This window comes from Lepidochelys olivacea, assembly GCF_965140295.1.
Source record: "Lepidochelys olivacea isolate rLepOli2 genome assembly, chromosome: 9".
Classification (NCBI taxonomy): domain Eukaryota; kingdom Metazoa; phylum Chordata; order Testudines; family Cheloniidae; genus Lepidochelys; species Lepidochelys olivacea.
In genome coordinates, this window is record NC_140419.1 from 55,364,140 (window position 1) to 55,390,410 (window position 26,271).

At 43.4% G+C, this 26,271-nt stretch overlaps 1 protein-coding gene across 2 annotated transcripts in view; it reads right to left on the bottom strand.

The window, feature by feature from the left end:
- The window catches only part of FARP2 (FERM, ARH/RhoGEF and pleckstrin domain protein 2), a 211,642-nt gene extending 186,782 nt beyond the window's left edge, over positions 1-24,860 (bottom strand). Inside the window, exons 1-2 of one of the 2 annotated variants that reach the window (XM_084638831.1) lie at positions 24,617-24,860; positions 17,784-18,011 (exon numbers count right to left, since the gene is read on the bottom strand). In XM_084638831.1, coding sequence (XP_084494957.1) covers positions 17,784-17,987 — 204 coding nt within the window. In that variant the 5' untranslated portion in view covers positions 17,988-18,011; positions 24,617-24,860. Of the gene's footprint in view, positions 1-17,783; positions 18,012-24,400; positions 24,551-24,616 lie in introns of those variants that run through there. The other variant, XM_084638832.1, reaches the window with a different exon arrangement.
- Positions 24,861-26,271: the final 1,411 nt, after the last annotated feature.

The following is a 26,271-nucleotide window of genomic DNA, read 5'->3' on the forward strand; positions in this document are numbered from 1 at the left end:
CACTCATTATATACAATACAGAGCATCTCTCAATAGTTATGTTCAAGTAAGCTTTTTGGGGTTCCCTTTACACATTTCCCATTGCAGCAAGTTTGCATTTTGATTCCTTGATAAGTATGTATTAGTATTTACATCTCTTTCTTCACAACTTCCCTGTAATAAATTATGGCAATTTTTGCTGATGCTTAAACTTCAATGCAGTTTTTATTGTTAGCATGTACTGATGTTAAAAATATCAATAACATCATATACTGGCTAGAGGCTGAAAATACTTCTTTAAAAACCAAGGAAATCACTGACTGGCGTACAACCTTCCAGATGACTGCCTGCCCTGTAAGCAGCCCCAAAGGTCCTAAGCCAGCTCCTGATTTTAAGGTCTAAGAATGTGGTGAGTTACAGACCACAGCAGACCACTGAATGTACTTTGAATATGACAATGAATATCTAAGTATACACAATTTCATTCCACGCCTTTTAAATTAAAGGTGCATGAAAACCATATAAAAACAAATATGCCTAAAATAAGCCTTTCAAATAAGGTGTTAAAGTACAAGTAGCTTTAATAAAGGGGAAAATTACGTGCTTTTAAACAAGTCAAACAAATTTAGTGAAACTAATTTGTGGAGACATCATCTGCTTTGTTCAATACTTCAAAATGCCATGCCAAGAAAAAATGGGGGAGGAGGGGGGGAATCTTCTTGCCAGCACTAAGTACTGTATCTTAGCATAGTTAAGATATCTAGCTAAAATAGAATAGCTATCAACAATAAAAGATACCAATGTATTCCACTGAGCTTGGAAATAATGCAATATCTGTTTTGATAAAGAAATGAAACCTTAACAGAACTGGAAACACAAACTAAAGGCAGTTTGAGCAATTTTAATTTCAAATCTTTTTCCAAACTCTCACGTCTTCTCTATGGTTTTTTAAACTGCACCTAATTTCAGGTGAGGCATTCAAAAGTTTGAAACTCTTCCACAGTTATAGATTAATACATTTAGTTTCTATGACAACACAAGGATATTAAACAAACATTATACAATGCAAATTAAATACATGCCAAATCATCCCTGCAAGAGACACTAAAGGAACAAAGCATGTATATACCAGTTAGGTCAGGGATGGAGCAGAGTCCAACAAGAATTATTCCTCCTCCTCCTCATTCTCCAGAGTCCATGATCAATCTCCACAGCTTTTGGAGCTGGAGCTACCAGCCCTAAGGATAGGGGTTGGAGCCAAGACAACCCCCTAAATGCCCTGGCAAACCCATGGAATCTCCATAGAAAGTTTCAACACAGATTAACACTCTCCTCTTTCAGCATTAACTCCCACTCTACACCTACCTCCCTTGGAGATGGTTTATAGATGTGGGCAGGAAACCAGTAACAGACAGCTCCTGAGTGAGCTGTTCTGCCTCAGGTGTGCCACTGCCCTAAAATCTGTGTGATTCTCCATAGATCTTAGGATAGCTATGTGATTAGAGAATCATGCTCCCTCTGTAACTTCTTTAATATCCTTCTGTTACCCTTCAAGGGATACTGGGAGCTTCAAAAAATTCACCAGACTGCGTATCAAGTAACTGCCCCCAGCTCAACATGGGAAGGGACGTTTTAGCTCTGTATTAATGCAACTTTGGAGTCTTAAAGTTTATGCAATGCCAAAAAAAAAAAAAAGCCATGAAGTTATAATGCATCACAAAAGAATGAGAAAAACATGAATCCAGCTCTACTACATTATTCTATTGTACAGTAGGCAACAGTAGTACTTTACTTCTGTTTTTTCCTTTAATGTCCAAAAGGGACACAGCCAAATCAAACAACATAGTAGATATGTTGAATATACTCTGGCCTTACAGTACTCAAAAATGAGAAAAAATAAAAAGTGTCTGCAATAAGCTCATAAAGCTTTAAGTTAATTATATGAAAACAAAGTCAGTGGCAGAAGTGCCAAAAAGTGAAAAAAAAAGCAGAAAAAATTATTTTCCCCAATGTATAACTGCATTGTTATGAGTCTATGGAACAAAAACACCTACAACACCAGCCAAACCCACAGCAAGGACCTAGAATAATCCCTGACTATAAAGAGCAGGGAAACATGACAAGATGCAAGTACTTCTTCCAGCATAAGGAGTGAAAATTTACAGAACTATAACTGGTTTCAGAGTAGCAGCCGTGTTAGTCTGTATTCGCAAAAAGAAAAGGAGTAAAATTTGTTAGTCTCTAAGGCGCCACAAGTACTCTTTTTTTTTTGAGAACTATAACTGTCGGGCAAACCCCCCCCCCCCCAAAAAAACCAATGAAATTTAATGAAGTGAATAAATATGTACTCCGCACTGATAAATACCTTCACTTAGTTGAGAAGCACACTATTTCCCTCTAATGAAGACATTTCTCATTCACTTACTAAAAGCATCATAACAAGGGAGAGGAGAATGAAACAACAAAGCCAATTCTCGCACAAAACATAATTTTGGGGCTGATATAAAATAGAATTGGTAGATCTACTTGGATATGTTGAATATTTTAAAAGCTCTGCCACAATTAAGTCTCGTGCATGGAAGAGGACTTCCTCTTGAGTTGGTCAGAGGTCTCAAATGGTATGGTTTTATTCTAACATTTTATAATATTACAGATAGAGTCATTGCACACAATAGGAGGAGTAACAAAGCCCAGAATTGGAATACAATATTTGAAGGGGAGAAGAGACTTCCTTTAAACTTGCAGGGTGGATTTGATTTAAATCATGATTTAAATCACTAGTCACGAAGACTCGATCTAATCATGGATTTCTACATAAAAGTACATTCTTGTTGATTGTTATAACCTTCATACATATTCTTCACAACTCAGAGATAGACGTCGGTTTAATTTTTAGAAGGTACACACTATATATTTAAGTTATCTATTTTGAAAACTTTTCGGATTAGCTTTACAGCTATATCAGAAAATGAATGATTGGGTTGGTTATTTCATTTACCAAAGGTCATTGAAGCAGATATTTATGAAATCATTGGGAGGTGAACTATCTCCAATTCAACAGGTTAAAAATTAATATTTGAAGGATTTTCTTGCCATGCTGTATTAGGAGGAGAACATCACCAGACAGACATTTAAATTGTTTTATTTAACTAAAACAACGTTTATATATTCTGGATTTTTTTCTTCAACAGCAAACATATAATATTTTAACAAAATAAGCATATGAATTTTTGAATATAAACATTCTAGTCTTTTTAAATCAGGTTTGTTTTTGTTAAAATTGTTTTTAAGTAAAATAGTTAAATGAAATTAAAAAAAAAATAAAATCGACTATGTCAGCCAGGTCAACATGAGAAACTTAAAATATTGAAAAGGAGGTCTTGTGGCACCTAGAGACTAACAAATTTATTTGAGCACAAGCTTTCGTGAGCTACAGCTCACTTCATCAGATGCATTCAGTGGAAAATACGGTGGGGAGATTTATATACACAGAAAACATGAAACAATGGGTGTTACCATACACACTGTAACGAGAGTGATCACTTAAGATGAGCTATTACCAGCAGGAGAGCGGGGGGGAGGGGGACAGAAACCTTTTGTAGTGATAATCAAGGTGGGCCATTTCCAGCAGTTGACAAGAACATCTGAGGAACAGCGGGGAGGGGGAATAAACATGGGGAAATAGTTTTACTGTGTAAGACCCATCCACTCCCAGTCTTTATTCAAGCCTAAGTTAATTGTATCCAGTTTGCAAATTAATTCCAATTCAGCAGTCTCTCGTTGGAGTGTGTTTTTGAAGTTTTTTTGTTGAAGAATTGCCACTTTTAGGTCTGTAATCGAGTGACCAAAGAGATTGAAGTGTTCTCCGACTGGTTTTTGAATGTTATAATTCTTGACATCTGATTTGTGTTCATTGATTCTTTTACGTAGAGACTGTCCAGTTTGGCCAATCTACATGGCAGAGGGGCACTGCTGGCACATGATGGCATATATCACATTGGTAGATGTGCAGGTGCACGAGCCAAAATATTGACAGGTTTCAGAGTAGCAGCTGTGTTAGCTGACAAGAAGGTGTGAGAATCTATTTCCCCATGTTAAGTATCCTCACACCGTCTTGTCAACTATCTAAATGGGCCAACTTGATTATCACTACAAAAGTTTTTTTCTCCTGCTGATAATAGCTCATTTTAATTAATTAGCCTCTTACTCCACCTTTTCATGTTGTGTGTGTGTGTGTGTATATATATATATTAGTGACAAACCTCTGTCCTTGTCTCTGTGGGTCCCACGTTTCCTGGAGGATTTCGCTAACCTCAGAGGCTCACTGTGACCCTCCATGTAACCCTTCTCTCTCTAGAGACAAGGGTCACAGTCTACTGAGCCATTTTCATCATAAGCCAGCAAGGGAGGTGAGGAGAAGCTATCCTCAGTGATTAATCGGGGGGGGAGGCAAAGTGGGGAGCCCGGACCCGCCCTCTACTCTGGGCTCCAGCCTAGGGACCCTAATAGCATCAGCTATGGTAGCTGACCTTTTAGAAACATGACATGTACAATTCTCTGGGCTACCTCCTCACTGCAGCCTCCACTTCCTCAAGCTCCACTTCACCCTTACCTCAGGGTCTCCTTCCTTGAGCCTGATATGGTGTGTACTGCTCAGTCTCTCCAACAGCGCAACTTCCTCCCACAGCTCCTGACATCTGCACCCACCTGACTAACTGGGAGGCTTTTAACTAGTTTCAGCCAGCCCGATTGGCTTCAAGTGTCCCAATCAACCTAGCATTCTCCCTGCCTTCTGGAAAGTTCTTAATTGGCCCCAGGTGTCTTAATTGACCTGGAGCAGATGCCATTTAACTTATCCTGGCACCAGGGATTTGTTTAGCCTGGAGCTAATATATCTATCTCCCACTATTTTTCTATAGCCATCTGGCCTTGCCCCGTCACATATCCCCCCCCGCTCAACACCATAGAGTTGGGCAACTTGGGACGCCAGGCAGTATGCTCATGACAGACCACCAGTGTTGCCATGGTGGCATCCAAACCTGTGCCGTATGCAGAACTGGAATGGTTGGAGGGATAAGAACCACCTGGTGACCCTTGCATTCTTTTCCTTATTCCGCTGCATCCACTGGAGGGGTGCTTGGTCCGTCACAAGAGTAAATCGCCAGCCTAAGAGGTAATAACACAGTGTCTCCATAGCTCATTTGACAGCAAGGCATTCTCTCTTGACTACTGCGTATTTCTGTTCTCTTGGGAGAAGCTTTCTGCTTAGGTAGAGGATTGGGTGTTCCTCTTCTCCCACCATTTGCGACAGAACCACCCCAACCCCACCTTGGAAGCATCTGTTTGTAAAATAAATTCCTTGTTAATGTCTGGGGCTATGAGTACGGGGTCATTACAGAGGGCCATCCAAAGGTCTGTGAATGCCCCCTCCGCTGCGTCGGTCCACTTTACCATGTCTGGACCTCGGGCCTTCACCAGATCCATTAGGGGACTTGCCCTAGTGGTGAAGTGGGGAATAAAATGTCGTTAGTAGCCTACCACGCCTAGGAACGCACGCACCTCCTTCTTTCGGGTCAGCCAGGGCCAGTTTTGAATTGCCTCTAGCTTATTCATTCGGGGCTTCACTATGCCCCTTCCCACAATATATCCCAGGTACCTAGCCTCTGCTAGCCTTATGGCGCATTTAGCGGGATTAGCAGTGGGGCCAGCCCGCCTTAAGGTACGCAGTACTGCCTGAACTTTCTCCAAGTGGGTTCCCCAGTCTGGCGTATAGATGATGACATCATCTAGGTATGCAGCTGCATAACTAGTATGGGGGCGCAGCAGCTTATCCATGAGGCGCTGGAATGTGGCCGGGGCCCCATGTAGGGGGAAGTGGGGGACGGTGTACTGGAATAGCCTGTCTGGGGTGGAGAACGCTGTCTTTTCTTTAGCTTCTTTGGTCAGCGGAATCTGCCAGTACCCTTTTGTCAGATCCAGTGTAGTCAAGGATCAGGCACTACCCAGTCAGTCAACCAGTTCGTCGATGCGTGGTATGGGGTATGCATCAAACTGGGATATTTCATTCAGTCAGCGAAAGTCATTACAGAATCTCGTGGTACTGTCAGGTTTAGGCACTAGAACAACTGGACTGGATCACTGACTGCAAGATTCTTCAATAAACCCTAATTCTAACATTTTCTTTACTTCGGCCTTGATTTCTTCTCTTTTGGCTGCTGGGATTCGGTAAGGTCTCAACGTTACCTTGGCTCCGGGGATCATGCGGATATGGTGATAGGTCTCAGTCATCTGCCCCAATTTTGTAGAGAACACATCTCGGTTGCGATTAATCATGTCGACTGCCTCGATCTTTTAGATCGGCGTCAAGTCGGATGATATCCTCACTTGCTCGTGTAAGTTATCCTCCTGGGGAAGGGTCTCCTGTGCGACTAAGCATGCCTCACGATCGTGCCAAGGTTTTAGAAGATTGATGTGGTAAATTTGCTCCGGTTTCCGTACTATATGTTCCATTCTATGCATCTGATGAAGTGGGCTGAAATCTTAAGCTCAAATAAATGAGTTAGTCTCTATGGTGCCACAAGTACTCCTGTTTTTTTAAAATACTGGCTTCTGCAGCTAACTCAGTTGTCTTCACCTTCATTTTCCTGTTTGTTCATAATCTGGAAAAGAAAAACAAGCTTTCCTGCTTTTTCAGATCCCAAACAATTTCTCAATTTGGAATGAATTAGTCCAAAGGAAGAAAAGATTCTTTCTACACTGGCAGAAGCAGCTACTGCTGTTAAAAGTGAGATTATCACTTCAACAGTCTCTGAATCCAGGTGCTTAAGTGACTTCCACCAGTTCGCTGGTGTGATTATATGTTTGCTGTTTTAAAGACATTTCTTGAATGGTTCACCTTTAGCTCTCAAGTTTATTATAGTTGGCATTATGGAGGGATGATTGCTGGGTGTCCAGGTCATAGCCAACTCCTCTTCTTCAGCAGTTAAGGTTTGACCCTGGTACCTAGTATTGAGAATATTTGCAAGAAAATGAGCTGGAGATAGTGCTTGTCCCATTTGTTTTTTAACGCTTGTAATTTAACTCTGTCATTGCATATTTCTCTTTGTAAAGATCTCACCCAGTTCCTTCCAAATTTCCAAATAAAACAGCTATTTCCCTGCATTTTGTTCAAGGCTACAGAAATAGGCTTCAGGGTACTCAGCATGTGTCCAACATTTCTCTTAAGCCCAATGTTGAGAACTTTTGACTGTGAAAGTGCCATCTATTTTTTTAGGATTTTGTTCACAAACTGTCATCAAATTAGGCCAGTTCTTGATATAGTGCTCAAAACAGTCCACTACTGAGTTCCAAGTACATCTTGTGGGAGAGTTAGCTTGGTTCCTCCCACTTTTTTCAGAGCAGCTGCTGCAAAGTGGTTGTTACAGAAGTATTTTGCAATTTCAACAACATTAGCCTTTATTTCTGGAACACTGAAGTCTTTGGCTAGGAGGTGCATCAAATGATCACTGCAACTGTATGTTATTAGTTTGGAACTCTCTTCTAAATAATTTCTTCTCATCTTGGATACATTTGCAGCATTGTCTGTGACCAAGCTGCATACTAGATAGTTGAATGTTTTTTCCCCAGTTTGTTATAGCTTTTACTGGTACTTCTTGTAAGTATTCTGCTGTGTGTGCATTTCCTGATGTATCAATTGTTTCTGTAAGGAAGACATTCCCTTCTTATGTTGTCACACAAGCACACACAACAGGATCATTGTGGACATTGCTCCACCCATCAAGACTCAGGTTAACATTTTTACCCTCTAGACCTTTTGCACACTGCTCAATTTCTCTTTTAAATCCAAAAAATCCTATTTTTTTCCCAAAAAAAGCATTGATTTTTATCCATCTTGTTAACTTGAGTCTAAGACCTAGACCAAGAGATGCAAATTTGCTATGATTAAAAAAAAAAAGTTACCAGTGAAGAAAACTGAAGTCATATTCTATGCAGAAATAAATTATGCATGATCTCCATCTAATTAAATTACATTTTCTGGGATGCTAATGTTAACTGACCCACTCCTAAACCAATCTGACAAGGTACTACAACAAAAATAAAATTGTAAAAAAAACTGCATTCCTGTAGCACTTAAAGTGCCAACAGCTGAGACGCTGTACAACCATGCAATAAGAGACAATTTCAGTCCCAAAGAGCTTATGATCTAAATAGATCAGACAAACAAGAGGAAAGAATATAGTTCTCTATTATTTGGATGGGTAAAATGAAGTGAAGTGAAGTTTCAGTGACTTCCCCAAGTTCACACAGCTAGTCTGTGGGAGAGCCAGGAACTGAACCCAGAACTTCTAAATCCCAGTCCAGTGGTTCAGCCACAAAACCATACCTCCCATATGCAGATAGTCTGTGCAGATTATTTCAGTTATCTGTGCAATTAAAAAAAAAATTATGCAACAATGATCAAGTGTGCTTTCCACAAATAAAGGAGACCCAATTGTTTCCCCTCACCCACTCTGAGGCCTGGTCTACACTGCGGGGAGGGCAGGAGGGAATCAATCTAAGTTACACAAGTTCAGCTACGTGAATAACATAGCTGAAGTTGATGTACTTAGATCTCCTTACCGCGGTGTCTTCACTGTGGTAGGTCAACTGCTGATGCTCCCCCATCGATTCTGTCTATGCTTCTCACTCCAGTGGAGTACCGGAGTCGAAGGGAGAGCGCTCAGCAGTCAATCTATTGCGTCTTCACTAGACGCGATAAATCGACCCACCGCCCCCACCCGCTGGATCGATCGCTCTGGAGGTAAGTGTAGACATGCCCTGAGATACACACTTGAAGGGGACCCTCTCCACATGACAATTACGTTCAGCTGCCTCCAAGTTAGCATTCCCCCATTCCGCCATTCAATTACTTTCCTCCAGCTCTACCTGCAGTTCTGAAGTCTCAGCTGGGAAGCTCTTCACAAAATTCAGAAAGCCCAAATATTCTGGGTTTAACTTCATTTAATTTAATTCAGCATGGATATATTTGACCTGGACAAACAAATCTTGGAAAGATTCAGATTAAAATCAATGTCTTATCTATTGTAATATCATAGAATATCAGGGTTGGAAGGGACCCCAGAAGGTCATCTAGTCCAACCCCCTGCTCAAAGCAGGACCAATTCCCAGTTAAATCATCCCAGCCAGGGCTTTGTCAAGCCTGACCTTAAAAACCTCTAAGGAAGGAGATTCTACCACCTCCCTAGGTAACGCATTCCAGTGTTTCACCACCCTCTTAGTGAAAAAGTTTTTCCTAATATCCAATCTAAACCTCCCCCACTGCAACTTGAGACCATTACTCCTCGTTCTGTCATCTGCTACCATTGAGAACAGTCTAGAGCCATCCTCTTTGGAACCCCCTTTCAGGTAGTTGAAAGCAGCTATCAAATCCCCCCTCATTCTTCTCTTCTGCAGGCTAAACAATCCCAGCTCCCTCAGCCTCTCCTCATAACTCATGTGTTCCAGTCCCCTAATCATTTTTGTTGCCCTTCGCTGGACTCTCTCCAATTTATCCACATCCTTCTTGAAGTGTGGGGCCCAAAACTGGACACAGTACTCCAGATGAGGCCTCACCAATGTCGAATAGAGGGGAACGATCACGTCCCTCGATCTGCTCGCTATGCCCCTACTTATACATCCCAAAATGCCATTGGCCTTCTTGGCAACAAGGGCACACTGCTGACTCATATCCAGCTTCTCGTCCACTGTCACCCCTAGGTCCTTTTCTGCAGAACTGCTGCCTAGCCATTCGGTCCCTAGTCTGTAGCTGTGCATTGGGTTCTTCCGTCCTAAGTGCAGGACCCTGCACTTATCCTTATTGAACCTCATCAGATTCCTTTTGGCCCAATCCTCCAATTTGTCTAGGTCCTTCTGTATCCTATCCCTCCCCTCCAGCGTATCTACCACTCCTCCCAGTTTAGTATCATCCGCAAATTTGCTGAGAGTGCAATCCACACCATCCTCCAGATCATTTATGAAGATATTGAATAAAACCGGCCCCAGGACCGACCCCTGGGGCACTCCACTTGATACCGGCTTCCAACTAGACATGGAGCCATTGATCACTACCCGTTGAGCCCGACAATTTAGCCAGCTTTCTACCCACCTTATAGTGCATTCATCCAGCCCATACTTCCTTAACTTGCTGACAAGAATACAAGAATCTGACCTAGGTCAAATCAAATTCTTATATGTACGCTATGTACTTCTGATGACCCATCATAAAAAATAAAGTACAATGTAACAAGACAAGCACAATATATCCAATCTAGCAGTACAGTAACTCCTCGCTTCTGTCCTTCGCTCCTCTCCTCTGTCCTTCATGCCCTTGGAGATTTTTTCAAATATTTCAGCATTTCGTCTTTTGGAACAGAGTTCTGATAGCACGGATTCATCTCCCCATACAGCGATCAGATCCAGTACCTCCCGTTCGGTCCATGCTGGAGCTCTTTTGTAATTCTGGGACTCCATGGTCATCTCTGCTGATCAGCTCTGCTTGGTCACGCCACGGTGGCCAAACAGGAAATGAAATTCAAAAGTTCCCGGGGCTTTTCCTGTCTACCTGGCCAGTGCATCTGAGTTGAGAGTGCTGTCCAGAGTAGTCACAATGGAGCACTGGGGGATAGCTCCTGGAGGCCAATATTGTCGAATTGCGTCCACACTAACCCAAATTCGACCTGGCAATGTTGATTTCAGCGCTAATCCCCTTGTTGGGGAGGAGTACAGAAATTGATTTTAAGAGCCCATTAAGTTGACAAAAATGGCTTCGTTGTGTGGATGGGTGCATGGTTAAATCGATCTAACACTGCTAAATTCGACCTAAACTCATAGTGTGGACCAGGGCTACGTAAAACGATGTTAAGCAAATCCTATTTCCCCATAAGAATTAATGTAAATAGGGGGGTTAGGTTCCAGGGAAATTTTTTTTGCCAGACAAAAGACTATGTATGTATGTGTGTGTGTGTTTTTTATATATATATATATATATAAACACACACACATACATACATATACACACACACACACAATAAGTTTTAAACAAACGATTTAATACTGTATACAGCAATGATGATTGTGAAGCTTGGTTGAGGTGGTGGAGTCAGAGGGTGGGATATTTCCCAGGGAATGCCTTACTGCTAAATGATGAACTAGCCCTCGGATGAGCCCTCAAGGGTTAACATTGTTGTTAATGTAGCCTCACACTCTACAAGGCAGCAAGAATGGAAGAAGGAGATACAGCATGGCAGAGAGAGACAGACACACACCGTGTGTGTGTGTGTGTGTGTGTGAGAAGAGATGGACGCATGTTGCCCCTTTAAGTACGCCAACCTCACTCTAAGTACACTGCCTTTTTAAGTAGATCAGCAAGTTGAGACAGCTGCTGCTGCCAGCAAGCTCCCTCCATCCTGAGTCCTGTCGTGTCCCGCCCCCTGCTCTGTGGAGAAGGGGTACAGGAGTCGGGGGAAGGGAGACACACTTGTGATAGATTTAAGTTACCAATCTGCCTGAGGCGTCAGGTGATCAGGCTGAGGCCACAGGATCTTTAGGGGAGTAACTAAGTTCTAAAGCTTTATTAATAAAATAACAGTGGTGAGTGCTAGGTGCTTCCCATGTCACTCAGAGGAAGGAAGAAAGCATTAGTGCCCGAGCCCGCACCCACTTTCATACTCACAGACGCACAACCCAGGGCTGGCCAGGGTCTAACGTGAGAAGAAGAGGGGGAAGGGTGGACAAGAGTTCTGTCCTGTGCAGAGGCCGTCCAGGGTCCGCTGTTGATCTCCGATTTACTTTGGCTCTTGAGAGGATTTTTAAGTCTTGGGTTCTTCTCGGGGCGTTTCATTCAGGGACTTCTGTCCCCCATGCTCTTTGTACCAGTCCAAACCGCCTTTCTGCAGTTTCCTCAGCTTTCCCAAAACACACCAGCTTCAGGGACACAAGATTGTTGTTTTCCCCAGTCGCTGACCTTCACAGTCTCACTTGTTTTCTCAGCCCCTGCAGTTCTGATCATTCAATTCTCCTTTCTCACGGCTGGTCGGGGTTGGAATCTAGGCTGTCTTTCTTGGCAGGTAGCAGAGAATCTGTTGTGTGCAGTGGCCTTGGGCAGGAGTCAGCTTCTTATCTTTGGACCTAGCTGGAGCATCGAGTTAACCCGATCCTTTCTCCCTTCCTCCCCCTTTGGCCTCTCGCAATCTGCAAAGGAATCTTTCACGCCACACTCACACCTTCAACCCTTCCCAAGATCCTTTCCAGTGCATATAAAAGCATTAGCAATATACAATGCTGGTGCTTACCCAGGGGACACTTATATTGTGAGACCCTGACATTAGCACCCCGCTTCCCCCTCCTCTGCACAGCAAGCAGGAGGCTCCCAGGAGCAGCTCCAAGGTAGAGGTCAGGAGCAGCACATGGCAGTGGGGGGAGGGATACCTGAACTGCCAGGCAATTGATAGCCTGCTGGGCGGCTGCTGCACAGGAAACTTAGGTTTCAGAGTAGCAGCCGTGTTAGTCTGTATTCGCAAAAAGAAAAGGAGGACTTGTGGCACCTTAGAGACTAACCAAACTTAGGGGAGCTGATGGGGGGCTGCCAGCTAGCTCTAATGGGCTACTCTTTCTGAAAGCAGTGGACAAAGCAGGCGACTGCCCAACAACGTTATAAGGGAGCACTGAACAACTTTAAACGAGCATGTTCTCTAACTGATCAGCAACGTAACAACATTAACCGGGACAACATTAAGTGAGGAGTTACTGTACTACACCATTAGATTTAGGAAAAGTACAAAGGTTATAAACAAAGTCATAAAATTAACATAAGTGCAGAAGCTCAAATACATAGAACATAACTTTTCAACATAACAAGAGACAATGTTTACACTGTTGTGTATTGTACTGCCTTGTCTCTTTATGCCAGCCATTATATTTTGTGCCATGTATATTCAACTACCTTAAATCAGATGAGGTAAAATGAAAGTTATTTGACATGCTCCTACCTCTCTGATCTCAAGTGGCTTTCCCATTATCCACCTCATTCATACTGAAGAGCTCAAATGTTATGGTTTCCAAGGCATTTTAAGTCTCTACAGCAACCCTTCAGGAATCTAAAAGCAGGTTAGCGAAAAGAGCCTAACTTCAGCTGAACTGGACATTTAAATTCAGATACAATAAAAAAGTGAGTGAACTGAACAAAGTAATAAGCTCAGGACTGAAATCAAGCACAACCCAGAGATAAGAGCACTCAAGCCTATATATCTATCAAGTTGCAGATACAAGCAGCTACATTTGTTTCAAAATCTGAGAAAAAATAAATTTAGTGATAAAATATAAATCCAGAAGATAACAAATGCCAGACATTTCTGGGTTTTTATTTGCCAAGCCTTTATTTCAAAAGCAAGGCCTTGTCCTAAGTGAATAATATCCATCAGTTTGGCACAGAAAGTGTTTTTTGGCATCTTGCCCTTCATTGCAGGACATCATTTTTCTGGCTTGTATTACTAGTACCCTTTTCCAATCTTGCACAACTGTGCCTGAATGCAACACATACCTGCAACAGCTAGAGGGTATGGTTTCTGAAACCCAAACTTATCCTCAATTTGGTGACAATTTGCCAGTACAAATGATGCTACCAGCTGAAGAAGCAAGAGGATCCAGTGGAATTTCTTTTCCTCAACTTAAATATATAAGTATTACATATAAAATTGCAGGGAGTATTTCTTCAGGAATGATGGACTTTTAATTGATAAGCAACAAGGCCTTCCAAATCCACAGAAAAATCTGAAAACTACTAAACAGTACAATTTTGCCTGCTTATACACCTGAACGTTGACCGGACTGCATTTATAATCTGTAAGGAATTAGGTGCGTAGAAATTTTATTTAAAGTAAATTAAATCATCTCCTTTGAGAGGAACTGAAATAAACTCAGATAAGATACTTTGTGAGAACCACTTAAGTTTGCAAAAGGGACGGTAATGCCAAACTCAAAACCAAAACCAAAAGTACAGAAATAAGGAATAAAGTCATACATACTCGCAAGTCCTTTAGCAAGTCAGCTCTACTAAGTCACCAGGTCAGACACAGACAACCTTAACTCTGCCTTGCGCAAAATGCCAAAACAGTTAGGCTCCACTCTATAATAAAGATATGCTTAAGAACTCAGAGTGAGCCATTCCTAGAAATTGTGGCCTGCTTTCCGTCTTATACTCCAAAAGGCTCACAAGCTCCTGTGTATGTAACTTCCAGTGACTGACTGAAAATCAACAACCCTTGTTCTCAGCTGTATTGGTCTCACAAACCTTCTATTCCCCCTTCACTCCTTAGAGAGCTGTAAGAAGTGAAGTCCAGACAGATGTACAAATAACTAGTTCACTTAAGACCTCTCTTTTTGCACATACAAGTTTGTGTGTCTATCAGCAACTGATATCAAACATCCACTTAGTCTGCTCTGATGTATTCTTCCTATCTTCCACACACACACCCTCCACTGTTAGGGAGTTTGAAGACAAGCTCATGGGTTATTGTTATGAGTTTTTGTCCTTTATGTGCAGTGTTCCTATTTAGTCCTCCATAACAGAGCTCTTGGCCCCAGATTATTCAAAAACTTTTCCTGCTACTTGAATCAACAAGCCATGAGTCATGCAGAAGCATTTTTATCTGAAGTAGTTAGCTAAAAATTCAGGATTCCACTCCCAGACTCAATAATTTCTAGAGCCCAATGAAATTCTTTTTATTTTATTTTTTTGTTTAATTTTTTGGGAATTTTGTTGTGTCCTGCCCCCAGAGGAGGGGAGGCCCTACAGAGCAAGACCACCCCACGCTCACCCTGCAGCAGCAGCTCCTGTCCTGCAGGGCTGGCCCCAGCCCCTGCTCTTGGCATTGCAACTTGGCCTGCAGGGTTGCAGTGCCAGCCACTCACTCAAATCTGGCCAGCCATCTCTCCACCCATCATCATGACAGGGGGCACCTGGGCCAAACCTGAACAGCACTGCAAGCCTGCACACCAAATCACAATGCCCAGAGCCAGGGACAGCCCCATGGTACAGGAGACACAGGCATCGTTTTAATAGCAGTTTTTCACTTTATTTTGTGTTATTTTGTATTTGTGAAAAACACAAACGGTTAGTAATTTCCACCTGTTTAATTCTATGAAAACTCCTCACATGCACAAAGAGAGAGTGGGCAAGAGTCACATGTTACTGGCGTCTGATCCTGGAGCAGCTGCTCAGAGGACTGTTCTTCCCCTGTTCTCAGGGCTGCTTTACAAAAGTAGCCACTCAGCTTGTCCTTATTCCCTGATCCATCTTCTCTAGCTAGCTGGTGCTAATGTCATTCCTTATTCATAGCCCTACACCACTCTGAGAAGCTGGAGAATGTCAAATACTTCTTCACAATCAGCAGTATGTGGCTGTTACTCCTCTCTCCAGATATCTGACAAATTAACTTTTAAAGAGAGGAAGGAAAGGGGAGCTTTGTACTCAACTAATACAGCAGCCCAATAGGATGTCTGCTATGCTGTGACACTATTCATATAGTCTACTCTGCTTTTAGTTATTATTTTTATTACCATACTGCCTAGGAGCCCCATTCACAGTCCAGGATTCCATTGTGCTGAGTGCTGTACAAACACTGAACAAAAAGAGAGTGCCCACCCCAAGGAGCTTACAATCTAAGCATAAGACAAGAGATAACAGATGGATACAGTCAGTGAGAAAATATTAATAAGCATGATAAGCAGTGGTCTCAACACACTAGCAGCCTAAACATTGTCAAGTTTTTTGTAGACATCACAGCAGAGAAGAGTTTTGAGGAGGCTAATGAGTTAGGCCCCGTCTACACTGGCAAGTTTCTGTGCAATAAAGCAGCTTTCTGAACTATAACTCCCGAGGCGTCCACACTGCCAAGCGCATCCTTCCAGATGGCCATGCCTGCTCCACTCACCAGACGATCCCCCGCTTGCAGCAATGCCGAGCTGCTGGACCTAATCAGCATTTGGGGAGAGGAAGCTGTGCAGTCCCAGCTGCGCTCCAGCCGTAGGAATTATGATAACTACAGACAGATTTCACAGTGCATGACAGAAAGGGGCCATGACCTGGACACATTTCAGTATAGGGTAAAAGTGAAGGAGCTGCAGAAGGCGCGGGAGGCAAACCGCCGTTCCAGTGCTGCGCCCACAAGCTGCCAGTTCTACAAAGAGCTGGATACAATACTCGGTGGCAACCCCACCTCCACTGCGAAGGCCCCTGTGGATACTTTGTTGGCTCACGTGCCAGCTGAGAGTGGACCAAGTCAGGAGGAGGAAATCTTGGATGAAGAGGGGGAGGGGAGGAAGAGGCAGAGGATGGCTCAGAGACCAGAGATGCATGCAGTCAGGAGCTCTTTTCTACCCCAGAGGAGCCTAGCCAGTCACAGCAGTCGGATCTTGGTGAAGCGCAAATAGGAGAGGAGACCCCTGGAAAGTGGATCTGATTTTGAGAATTGCTGAAGCAATCTGTTGGGGGCAGAAGGGTTGCAGAAATCAGGCTCGTCTCCCACAGCATGCCTATCCTGAGCGGCGGAACAGGCTGTTGATAGACTCACTCACTTCATGGGAATTTCCCTCAGAGATCTCCAGGAAACTCTCATGGAGATACTGGGTAATTCGCTCCCGCAGGTTCCTCGGCAGAGCTGCTTTTGTTTCTTGCCCCATTAAACATCCAGACAATCACGCAAATTAAAACTACCAATTTCTACATTTCTAAGTGAGGTCATTCTTCTTGCTTATTTTTAGTAAAACCGGCTGAAGTCTGCACAGCAATTTAAAGCTTTGTACATTTGCTCTAAAAGAGTCAGGATTTTACTAATGTAGAATAACCTGAAAGTTGAGTGTATCTTAACTGAAATAGAAAGGTGTTTTCTAACCCTATTATTTGTGAAATATTTTTAGTTTACTTTCTGGGTGGGTGGGGAAGGGGAGGAAGAGAGGAGGGAAGAAGAAGTAAAGAGGAGAAACAGATTACGTTCAGTTGTTCCTACAGCAACCCCACAATTTTTAATTTTTAAAGGTTGCCTCAATTACTCAGCACCCATAATACTGACCCAGCATCAAAGACCTAGATGCCAAGGCTAACCTTTCAGGGAGCACTGTCAGGTCACTGTGGAAAGGACACTCAAAATTGCCAAGCTGTGTGGTTTGATGTCACAAATTCATTTGAAGAAGGTGCAAAAAGTTGGACTTAAGAAAACAGATTTCAGGCTTTCCCCACCTCCAAGTCAAGAGAGCACTACGTCTTTAATCGGGAAATTAAAAATAATTTTGCAAGATCTCCAAGAGAGACATGAAAGTTTAAAACGAAGTGGTCACATCTGGATACCTGAAGCTCCAGCAATGCAAAAAAAAAAAAAAAAACCAACCAATAACATTCTTAAATTACTGTACATTCCTTCATATTAACAAACTCTCATACCAGTGTGACATCTTTATGATATTTGTTCAGTGAAACTGAAGTTATTTTAAATACATAATTCTGATACTAACATCTATGCTCCTTATAAGCTCCACACTTGCAGGTCTTAGATAAGCAAATTAGGTCTATTTACAAGTGAGCTGTTTGGGGACCTGCTCTATTATCTGAAGGAGGATCAGAGGCTTCTCTCTTCCCTTGCCTTGAGTCTTATATGAACCTCCACTCCAGAAGTTCCCTTGAAATTTTGTCAGTTTATACACCAGTATATACAGTAAATTCTACATTACCTGAAACTAAACTTATCTGAAATCAGACTGAACCTCTTTCTTACCTCAACATCAAGTACTTCCACAGTGTTGTCCAAAAGTTTTATTTTGATCGGTAGATCCCTCTCATGCATTTTGGCAGGTGTCATTGCCATTGCTGTAGAAAGGTTCTGCGCTGGCTCCAGCGTACTCACTCCAGTATTCTTCTGGACTCCCAAACGAGAACCAGGAGTCTGCAGTATTCTGTACGTTCCTTCTATCTCTCCCATTATTCAACAGCAATGTCCAAATACCTACAGGGGAATATAGAGACAAATGGCTAACAAAAAATAGATAGATATTTTTCATTAAATAACATTTCAAAATGAAGATTCCACAAACGGAAAGCATAATTCTACATTAAAAAATTATACATGGAGTCCTCATGTACTTATTTGTTCAACTACCAAAATAATCAAATTTCAATATTTAAAAAAATAAAATTGATCAAAATGAGTTTGAAAAAGCCAACTACTGGGGAAGTTAAAAAACAAAAACAGAGACAAAAAACAAGCAGTAACAAACCAAACAGTCAATCAGGAATTTGGACAGGAAACAGGAAAGTATGGGCAGAGAACATGGGAGCAAGCAGTGAGAAGAAACTTGAACAGGGAATGACTAGCACCAAGTCTATTACCTTTTTTAAAGTGACTGGATTTCAAACTGACATGTCCCTTTAAATTGAGACAGTGTCCCTTTAAATGAAATTAACGCTCTGATGTTTTCACTACTTCTATTCAGAACCTTGCAGGCAACTGTGAAATGTCAAGAATCAAGTCCGTTTCATTCTACTGCAATTATTGTTTATATTACAGCACCATTACTATATTAGGCACTATATAGATGTAGCATTAGACATGGTCCCTATTCTGAAGAGAAAGTTATTAGCAGCAGTAGCAAGTTAAGTTATTCTCAGAGGAAAAAGACCCAAACAAGGGAAATTGAGGAAGGAGTAGAGTAGTGGAGACATCTCATCTTGCAGCAAAAAACCTCTAACCTAACAGAACCCAGAAGGGTTTGAAGCAACTAATGATACAGAAAACTCTTAATTTCTGCCAGCGGTTAGAACTTCAAATTTACTATATGGCTACTAGCCAGAAGCCGATGCACACACAAAAAAAAGAAAAAAAACAAAAACAGAAAATCAAGTCCCAGGCAGGATGTAGGATCAGCACTGTGATAAAAATCCACTTCCCAGCAGCTGGTATCAGGGGAGCTGGACTTATCACATGGGTGCTGCTTCTGAACACTGATGGGGAAGTAGTCTCTCTTCTCCTACCCCCAAATTTATCATATCTATCTCTGGATTTGGATGTAAAGGTCTCTAGCTAACATGTATCTTGTACATTTTTCAAGTCCTAATGATAGTATCGAGGCACAAAATACAAATGTAATACATTTGTCATTACCCATGACTCCTCATTTCAGGTGCTCTGCAACACTCCTTAAATTTAATACATCAGACTCAGGTTCCTCCTGATGCATGGTGATACATTTCCACAGTCAAAGACCTTCCAAATGCCCAGCCCAGGCTTTAAAGAACTCATCCCTAAGTAAGCTCTCAGTCAGTTATAGGGCCCCTTCTAAGCACAGCAGTCTTTGGAGTCACTGATGGAGATATGGTCATCAAGACACCTACACTTTAGTCCATAAAGGACTCTATACATTAGAACTAAGACCCTGAATTGGATTCACAATCTAACACAGCTGCCCGTGAGGCATGCAAAGTGCCAGTATGACATAATCTGAGTTTCCCCAAGAAGTACCCCCCCAGTCTGGAAATGGGCCACAGCTTTTCTTGGCCCCAGTTCAGGTAGCATCCCCAACTAGTTATTATCAGGTAATTCACACTTAACTTTGGCCCTCATAACAATTTCAATAGGACCTAAAGATTACAAGCCATTTTAAGGATCAGAGGGCAGGTGCCTCGATAGGGGGTGAAGTTGCTACCCTGGCCAGCTCCTCAAAGAGTCCCCCTATCCCTCCCTTACCCACTCCATTCAAAGTTTACAAGGATAAACCATATGCTTACTTGTATCATGTAATGACAACCCATTGCCTCTGATGAGAAATATGTACAGCAGTATCATTCGCTAATCAGTAACCCTGGAGGTGGTAACATCTCAGAGCCACTCCCAATGAAGACACTGAAAAGGATGGTGAGGAATAAGAGCGGATGTGGCTGGCTCATGGGAATGAGTCCTGCTTTAGGGCTTTATTCCTGCAAGCCCCACTCCCCCCATCTGTATTATTTCTGCCAACAAAATGCATTTTAATACAGCCAACTGCAACATAATACACATCGGAACAAAGAACATGGGCTATGCCTGCAGAATAAGAGGGTCTTGGAAAGCAGTGAGTCAGAAAAGGACTTAGGAATCATGGATAAAAACTTCAGCGTGAGTTCTCAGTGCAATGCTGTGGCAAAAGGACTAATGCAATAACTAGATTTATATCAAGGGGAGTATCAATTAGAACTAGGGAAGTGAACTTGCCTACGTACAAAGCATTTGTAAGACCGCTACTAGAATCCTGTGTCCAATTCTGTGCCCACACTTCAAGAAGCATGTGGAAATACTGGAGAGAGTACAAAGAAGGGCCACAAAAATTATGATAGGACTGAAAACCAAACCTTATAATATGATGCTTAAGGAGCTCAGTTTATTCAGCTTATTGGAGAGACAGTTGAGATGTGACTTGATCACTGTGCACAGGTAATCACATGTGGAAAAGATATCTGATTGTGAGGGGCTTTTCAATCTGCTAGACCAGCGGTGGGTAAACTTTTTGGCCCAAGGGCTGCATCTGGGTGGGGAAATAGCATGCAGGGCCATGAATGTAGGGCTGGGGCAGGGGGTTGGGGAGCGGGAGGGAGTGCGGGTCGTGGGAGGGGGTGTGATGTGCAGGAAGGGGCTCAGGGCAAGGAGTTGGGGCAGAGGAGGGGTGCAAGGTGCAGCAGGGGGCTCAGGGCAGGGGCCTGGGGTGCAGAAGGGGTGCGAGGTGCAGCAGGCGGCTCAAGGCAGGGGGTTGGGGTGCAGGAGGGGTGCGGGTTGTGGAAGGGGGTTGGGGTGCAGGTTGCGGAAGAGGGTTGGTGTGCAGGCAGGGGGCTCAGGGCAGAGAGCTGGGGTGCAGGAGGGGTTTGGGGTGTGAGCTCCAGCCCGGTACTGCTTACCTGGAGCAGCTCCAGGGTGGCAGCAGTGTGCACCGGGGGCCAGGGCAGGCTCCCTGCCTGCCTGCCCTGACCCCGCGCCACTCCAGGAAGCGGCCGGCACCACATCCCTGCATCCCCTGGGGGAAGGGGGACAGAGGGCTCCGTGCACTAGGTACCTATCCCAAAGCTCCCATTGTCCGCGGTTCCCCGTTCCCAACCAATGGGAGCTTTGGGGGAGGTACCCACAGGCAAGGGCAGCACACGGAGCCTTCGATCTCCCCCTCCCCCAGGGACCGCAGGGTTGTGGTACCAGCCACTTCTCGGAGCGAGCCATAGTTTGCCCACCCCTGTCCTAGACAAAGGCATAACAAGAGCCACTGGCTGGAAACTGAAGTTATACACACTCAACCGTGATATAAAACAGTTTCCTAGCAGTGAGAGGGATTAAATATTGAAACACACACCTCACAAAGGGAGGTACTGGACTCATCATTGCTTGGAGCCTTTAAAACAAGATTAAATATCTTTCTAGAAGATGTGCTTTAATCCAGCTTCTGGGAAAAATTCTATCACCTGTTGGTGCAAGAGGTCAGGCTGGAGGGTTGTGGTGGTACCTTCTGGCCTTGGTGTCTATGAATCCCCCTGTTCATTCCCTCCTTTCATGAGCCACAGAGAGAACAGGTAGCTCTGCATCACTCTCAGCATGCATGTAACACTTGCAGCTCCACTTTAAGACAATGATTATAACCAAATTTCATACTGCTGGGTTTCAGTCAGTTGCCGCCAGGGGTCAAGAAGTAATTTTTTCCTCTGATGCACAATTGGCCAGATATAGTCTGGGATTTACTTATTTTATTTTTTTCACCTTCAACTGAGGCATCAGGCATTGGCCACTGCTGAACATGGGACACCAGAGAGGATGGACCATATTTGAGGTGGTATAAAGAATATTCTCTTAAATGCTTAACTGGTGTCTCTCTCTCACATGCTCACGGTTCAACTGATTTACAGATTTAAGGTTATGAAGGAGTTTTCTCTCTGGTCAGATTGGCAGGGACCTTGAGAAGTTTGTCACCTTCCTCCCCAGCATGGATCACTAGCTAGGATCATTGGGCCACATCCCATCTAATCAATTTCCTGACACTTGCAAGGGCTCCCACAACTGGCAGCATTTCCGTCTCTCCTGTTCTCTGCCTATGGCATACAACAATTCAGTCTTCTGAGGAGTGAAATTCTGACTCAGGACAGGAGTAACCAGGTGAAATTGAATGGCCTGTGACATACAGGAGGTCATACTAGATCATCTAATGGTCCCTTCTAGCCTTAAACTGCACGTAATCAATTAAACCTTTCCCTGTGGTTGCCATGAAGTTGCCTATGTTCCCCTCTATTTTACCTTTTTCTCCCTTTCCCTAATCTGTCCTCTCTACTGCTACCAACATTTAAAGTGGGGATTCTACTGTAACAATCAAATAAATGATCAGTTATTAGGAAAGACACAAATATTTAACTTTAAAAGTGATCATTTAAGTGTTAAACTCATAATAAATAACAAATTTGATATGTAGAAACATACTTTGCAGTAAGATAGTCAACAGCAGCAGTAAACTCTGAAATGCCATTTTCAATTAGATGTTTAGATAATGCTGTAAAGGCATTCAGATACCATAGTGATAAGCACAGTATAAGTACAATACTTGGAAAACCAAATTTAAAATTTTACTTGGAAACAGATTTCCAGCCTTACATAGTGAGAAGTACTTCTGATTTTTTTTAATTGCTGGACTCAAAATAAAACGTTACCTTCTTTTTTTTTTTTAAACCAAGGATTTAAAATCTGAAGCAGTTTTTAAAATAAGAAAAAACTTGCAATCTGCCTTTAATTTTTATATTTAATGCAGAATGTAATTTTTAATTTTGGGCCACTACATTATAAGACCATAACATTTTTTCTAGCTAAGAAATTTAAAGCTATTATAAAAACGTCACAACTGCAAAATAGTTTACATATACAAGCAAAAAAAAAAAAAAAAACCCTCTGTGCAGTGTGTTAAAGGAACCTGTGGTGAATTTTCAAGCATAATTCCTGAAAAACATGTTACAGGGTGCCTTGCATTTCCCAGCTGGTTCATTTGGAACACACAGAACATTTCCCACAAAGTCAGTATGAAAACGTCACTATGATTTTGATACACATGGGCAGGAACTTTTTGAAGAATGTTCCATATTTTGCAATTTATTTTAAAATATTGTTTGGCAAGAAAATAAGCTACTATAAATGACATCTTGATTCTCTGGCACATTCACATCTTGCTCTTTCAAACAGACTATCAATATTTCTTCACTTTCTGTCTTACAGTGCAGAATAATGTCATCATTGTGCACTTTAAACAACTGTGATCCTTCTCTCTATAGGAGCCTCCAGAAGTTCAGCGGTAGGCAAAGCGCTAAACCCTAAAAGCCAGTTAGAAGTGTTTAGAGTAGGGGATGTAAATATCTTTTAAAATGTTATAATTTTAACAGTTTAAATGGTTATTGTTTAATCAGATTAAATGGAGACCGGTTGGGACCACGCCTGGGGTGGCCAGCCAGGGGGTTAATGGTTAGGACAGGTTAACAGTAAGACTAATCCTTACTGGTTAGCCATTTAATATTTTACATCCCTAATTTAGAGTGTAATAAAAGAAGCTTCTGTAACAATGAAATGCACTCAACTTTTTTGTTATGTGGTGGGTTGGATTTTTTAGGTGGGGGGTAAGAAGGGGATGTTTTTAAGTTTCCAAAAGCTAGTCAGAGAGTAAGTGAACATTTCCACGGGACATATCCCCAAGGAGCTGGCACCAGCTAATGTTAACAGCCAACCCATGATCAGGGAAGATGGGCATACCCTTTCAGCAGCCAGACAGGGAAACTGATTTGCTGCCACTACCACCGGTACCGAGAACTTGTTTATGAACACGTCCCTGGCTCTCCCCGCCCCCACCCAGCTTGTGGGCCATAACTACAGGACAGAAAAGGAGCACCTTTCTCCACGCCCAGAAGGCAGTGGGCACCATCTGTTCCGGCACACCCTCGGCTTGCTGGCTCTGCCTGTCCCATGGGGGAAACGAAAAGGGGCACCGAGGGCAAGGAAAGGAGCTGCAGGGCCGGTTCCCGTGCGGCCCCCCAGGAGCGCAGGATAGGAGCTGTCACCGCATCCAGAGTCCCCAAGCGCTACTCGACCCCTCGGGCCCGGGACAGAGGCTCGCTCCCGGTCCCCGTAGCCCTATGAGCCCCACATCCCCTCTCGGCTGCGGAAGTAAGAGGTACCAGCTCACCCCACCCCGAGAACGGCCGAAGAGTGGGAGGAGCAGCCCGGCTATTAGGCAGAGACCCGCGTGGCCCTTGCTCAGGGCCGGAGCCCCGCCGGGGACGGGTCTCCAAACTCAGCCGTCCCAGCACTCCCAGACCCCCACTGTCTGCACAGCCCCCCGCAGCCTACCGCGCGCCTACCTCATACGTCACTGTTTCCAACCGTCCGCGCCGGCTCTCGCGCCCGCCCTGGATCCCGGCCCTTTCTCTCGCACACTGGCCCCTCAGGCGGCCATCACGAGCCCAACCGCAGTCCCAGCGGACCCAGCCCTGATTGGCCAGCACAAACCCCACGATCTGGTGGGACGGGGCGGAGCCACACCCGCGCTTCCCACAAGTTGGGAGGCTGTAGCTTACCAACTGGCTCCCTACAAGCCCACGTAGGCGGGGCCGAGCGGCTCCTAGCAGCTAGAGCGCAGTCCGGAGGCATCAGGAGGTGCGGGTTGAGGTCCAGACTCCGGCTGTCACCCTCCTTCTGTGACGGGAGGAATAGTTAAGAGTCTAGCTGTGTGGGGACAGTTACCCGGGTAGCTGAGCGAGCAATGAGATTAATGCCAGGCACGGTACCACGCCCACGAGGCGGCCCATTTCACTCCCAGTTTGTGTGGTGCTGCCCCCATACAAGCTACAGTAAGGGGCTGTCTAGCCATGGACCTGCTGCTGCGCCATGGAGCTGGGCCTTATGCACAGCTACAGAGACAAAGCAATGACGTTTAAACCTCAGTGCCCTTTAGGAGGAGTAGCTAGTGGCCAGGCAAGGTACTAACAAACTTCAACAGGACTTTATTTTTTAAAGTGGAAACCTCTTTTCCAAGCTGTTGTTGCACCCTCAGTAGCTCTCCCTCAGCCTCTTCAACTCCTCCCCTGTTTCCTGTCCTTTCAGACTCCTAACAGCCAGTGCTCCCCATTCTAATAATTACAAGCAATATGTAAACACCACACTACCACAGCCTGCCTTTCTTCTGGTTCCTTTTCCCTCTAGAAATAAATACAAGAATTTGTTAAAGTTAAAACAAAAGTTAATTATATGAACCCAAGCCTTATGTTTGGCTTCTATATGCCTGCTCTATCTGTTCAATCCCACTTTCTTAAGTGCAGTGATAGTTATACCACTGAAGCTGTTAAGATTTCACAGTCCACTTTAAAAAGACACTTTTATGCAACACCCATTGACATGTTTGTGTCTTTGTCAAATTACAAATATGCAACCTTAACCACCAAGCCTACAATCTGATCCACATGTACAGACCCTTCCATGCACACAGAGTAGGACTGAAGTTAATAGGGCTTTATGTGGACACTAGAGTCTGGCCCCATGAATAAGACTGCAGGTTCAGGGCCCTACATATCTCACACCCTAAGAACCAATATACTGCCACTCAAAAGGATGGAGGTATGGCATACCCACTGATACATAAGCAAGGAAGATATTCCTAATAATGAAAGAGGATCTAGAACTCCTATTCCAGTATCGGGGACTATTTTTTCTCCAAGGTGGCTCCGTTTAATTCATTTCCCTATCGCTTTCAAATATGCATAAACAGTGTGCACTTTTCCAGGGTGAGGGCTTAAAGCTGCCTTTAAAAATGTTTAGCCTTTCCTGCCAATATTAAAAGGCAGTTGGCTTGCTGGGAAGGTGGGGGGAAACAGTTCAAATGCAATGTAGATGAAGAGAAACCCACAGGAGACACAGGAGTTGAGGAATCCAAGAAACTGACAATCCTATTTGCAAAGATATACCATGGTCTGTGGTGTTATTCAAATATCCAATAGATCCTAGGTTCAGTCAGTAAACAAAAATCATGAAATACATGTTTTGCTTCAAACAAAACATAACATTAAAAGTTGTGTGTGTTATTCAGCTTTTTCATGCACAATTATATGCTTGTTTCAAAAGGTGAATACTGCAATTTGGGACATTGGTGCTGCAATGGAGCCTTGTTGATTTCAAAACTCCACCCACTGGGTGCCCCAGGAGGGGTCAGGGCCTTATTCCTTCATACAGTGGCCAG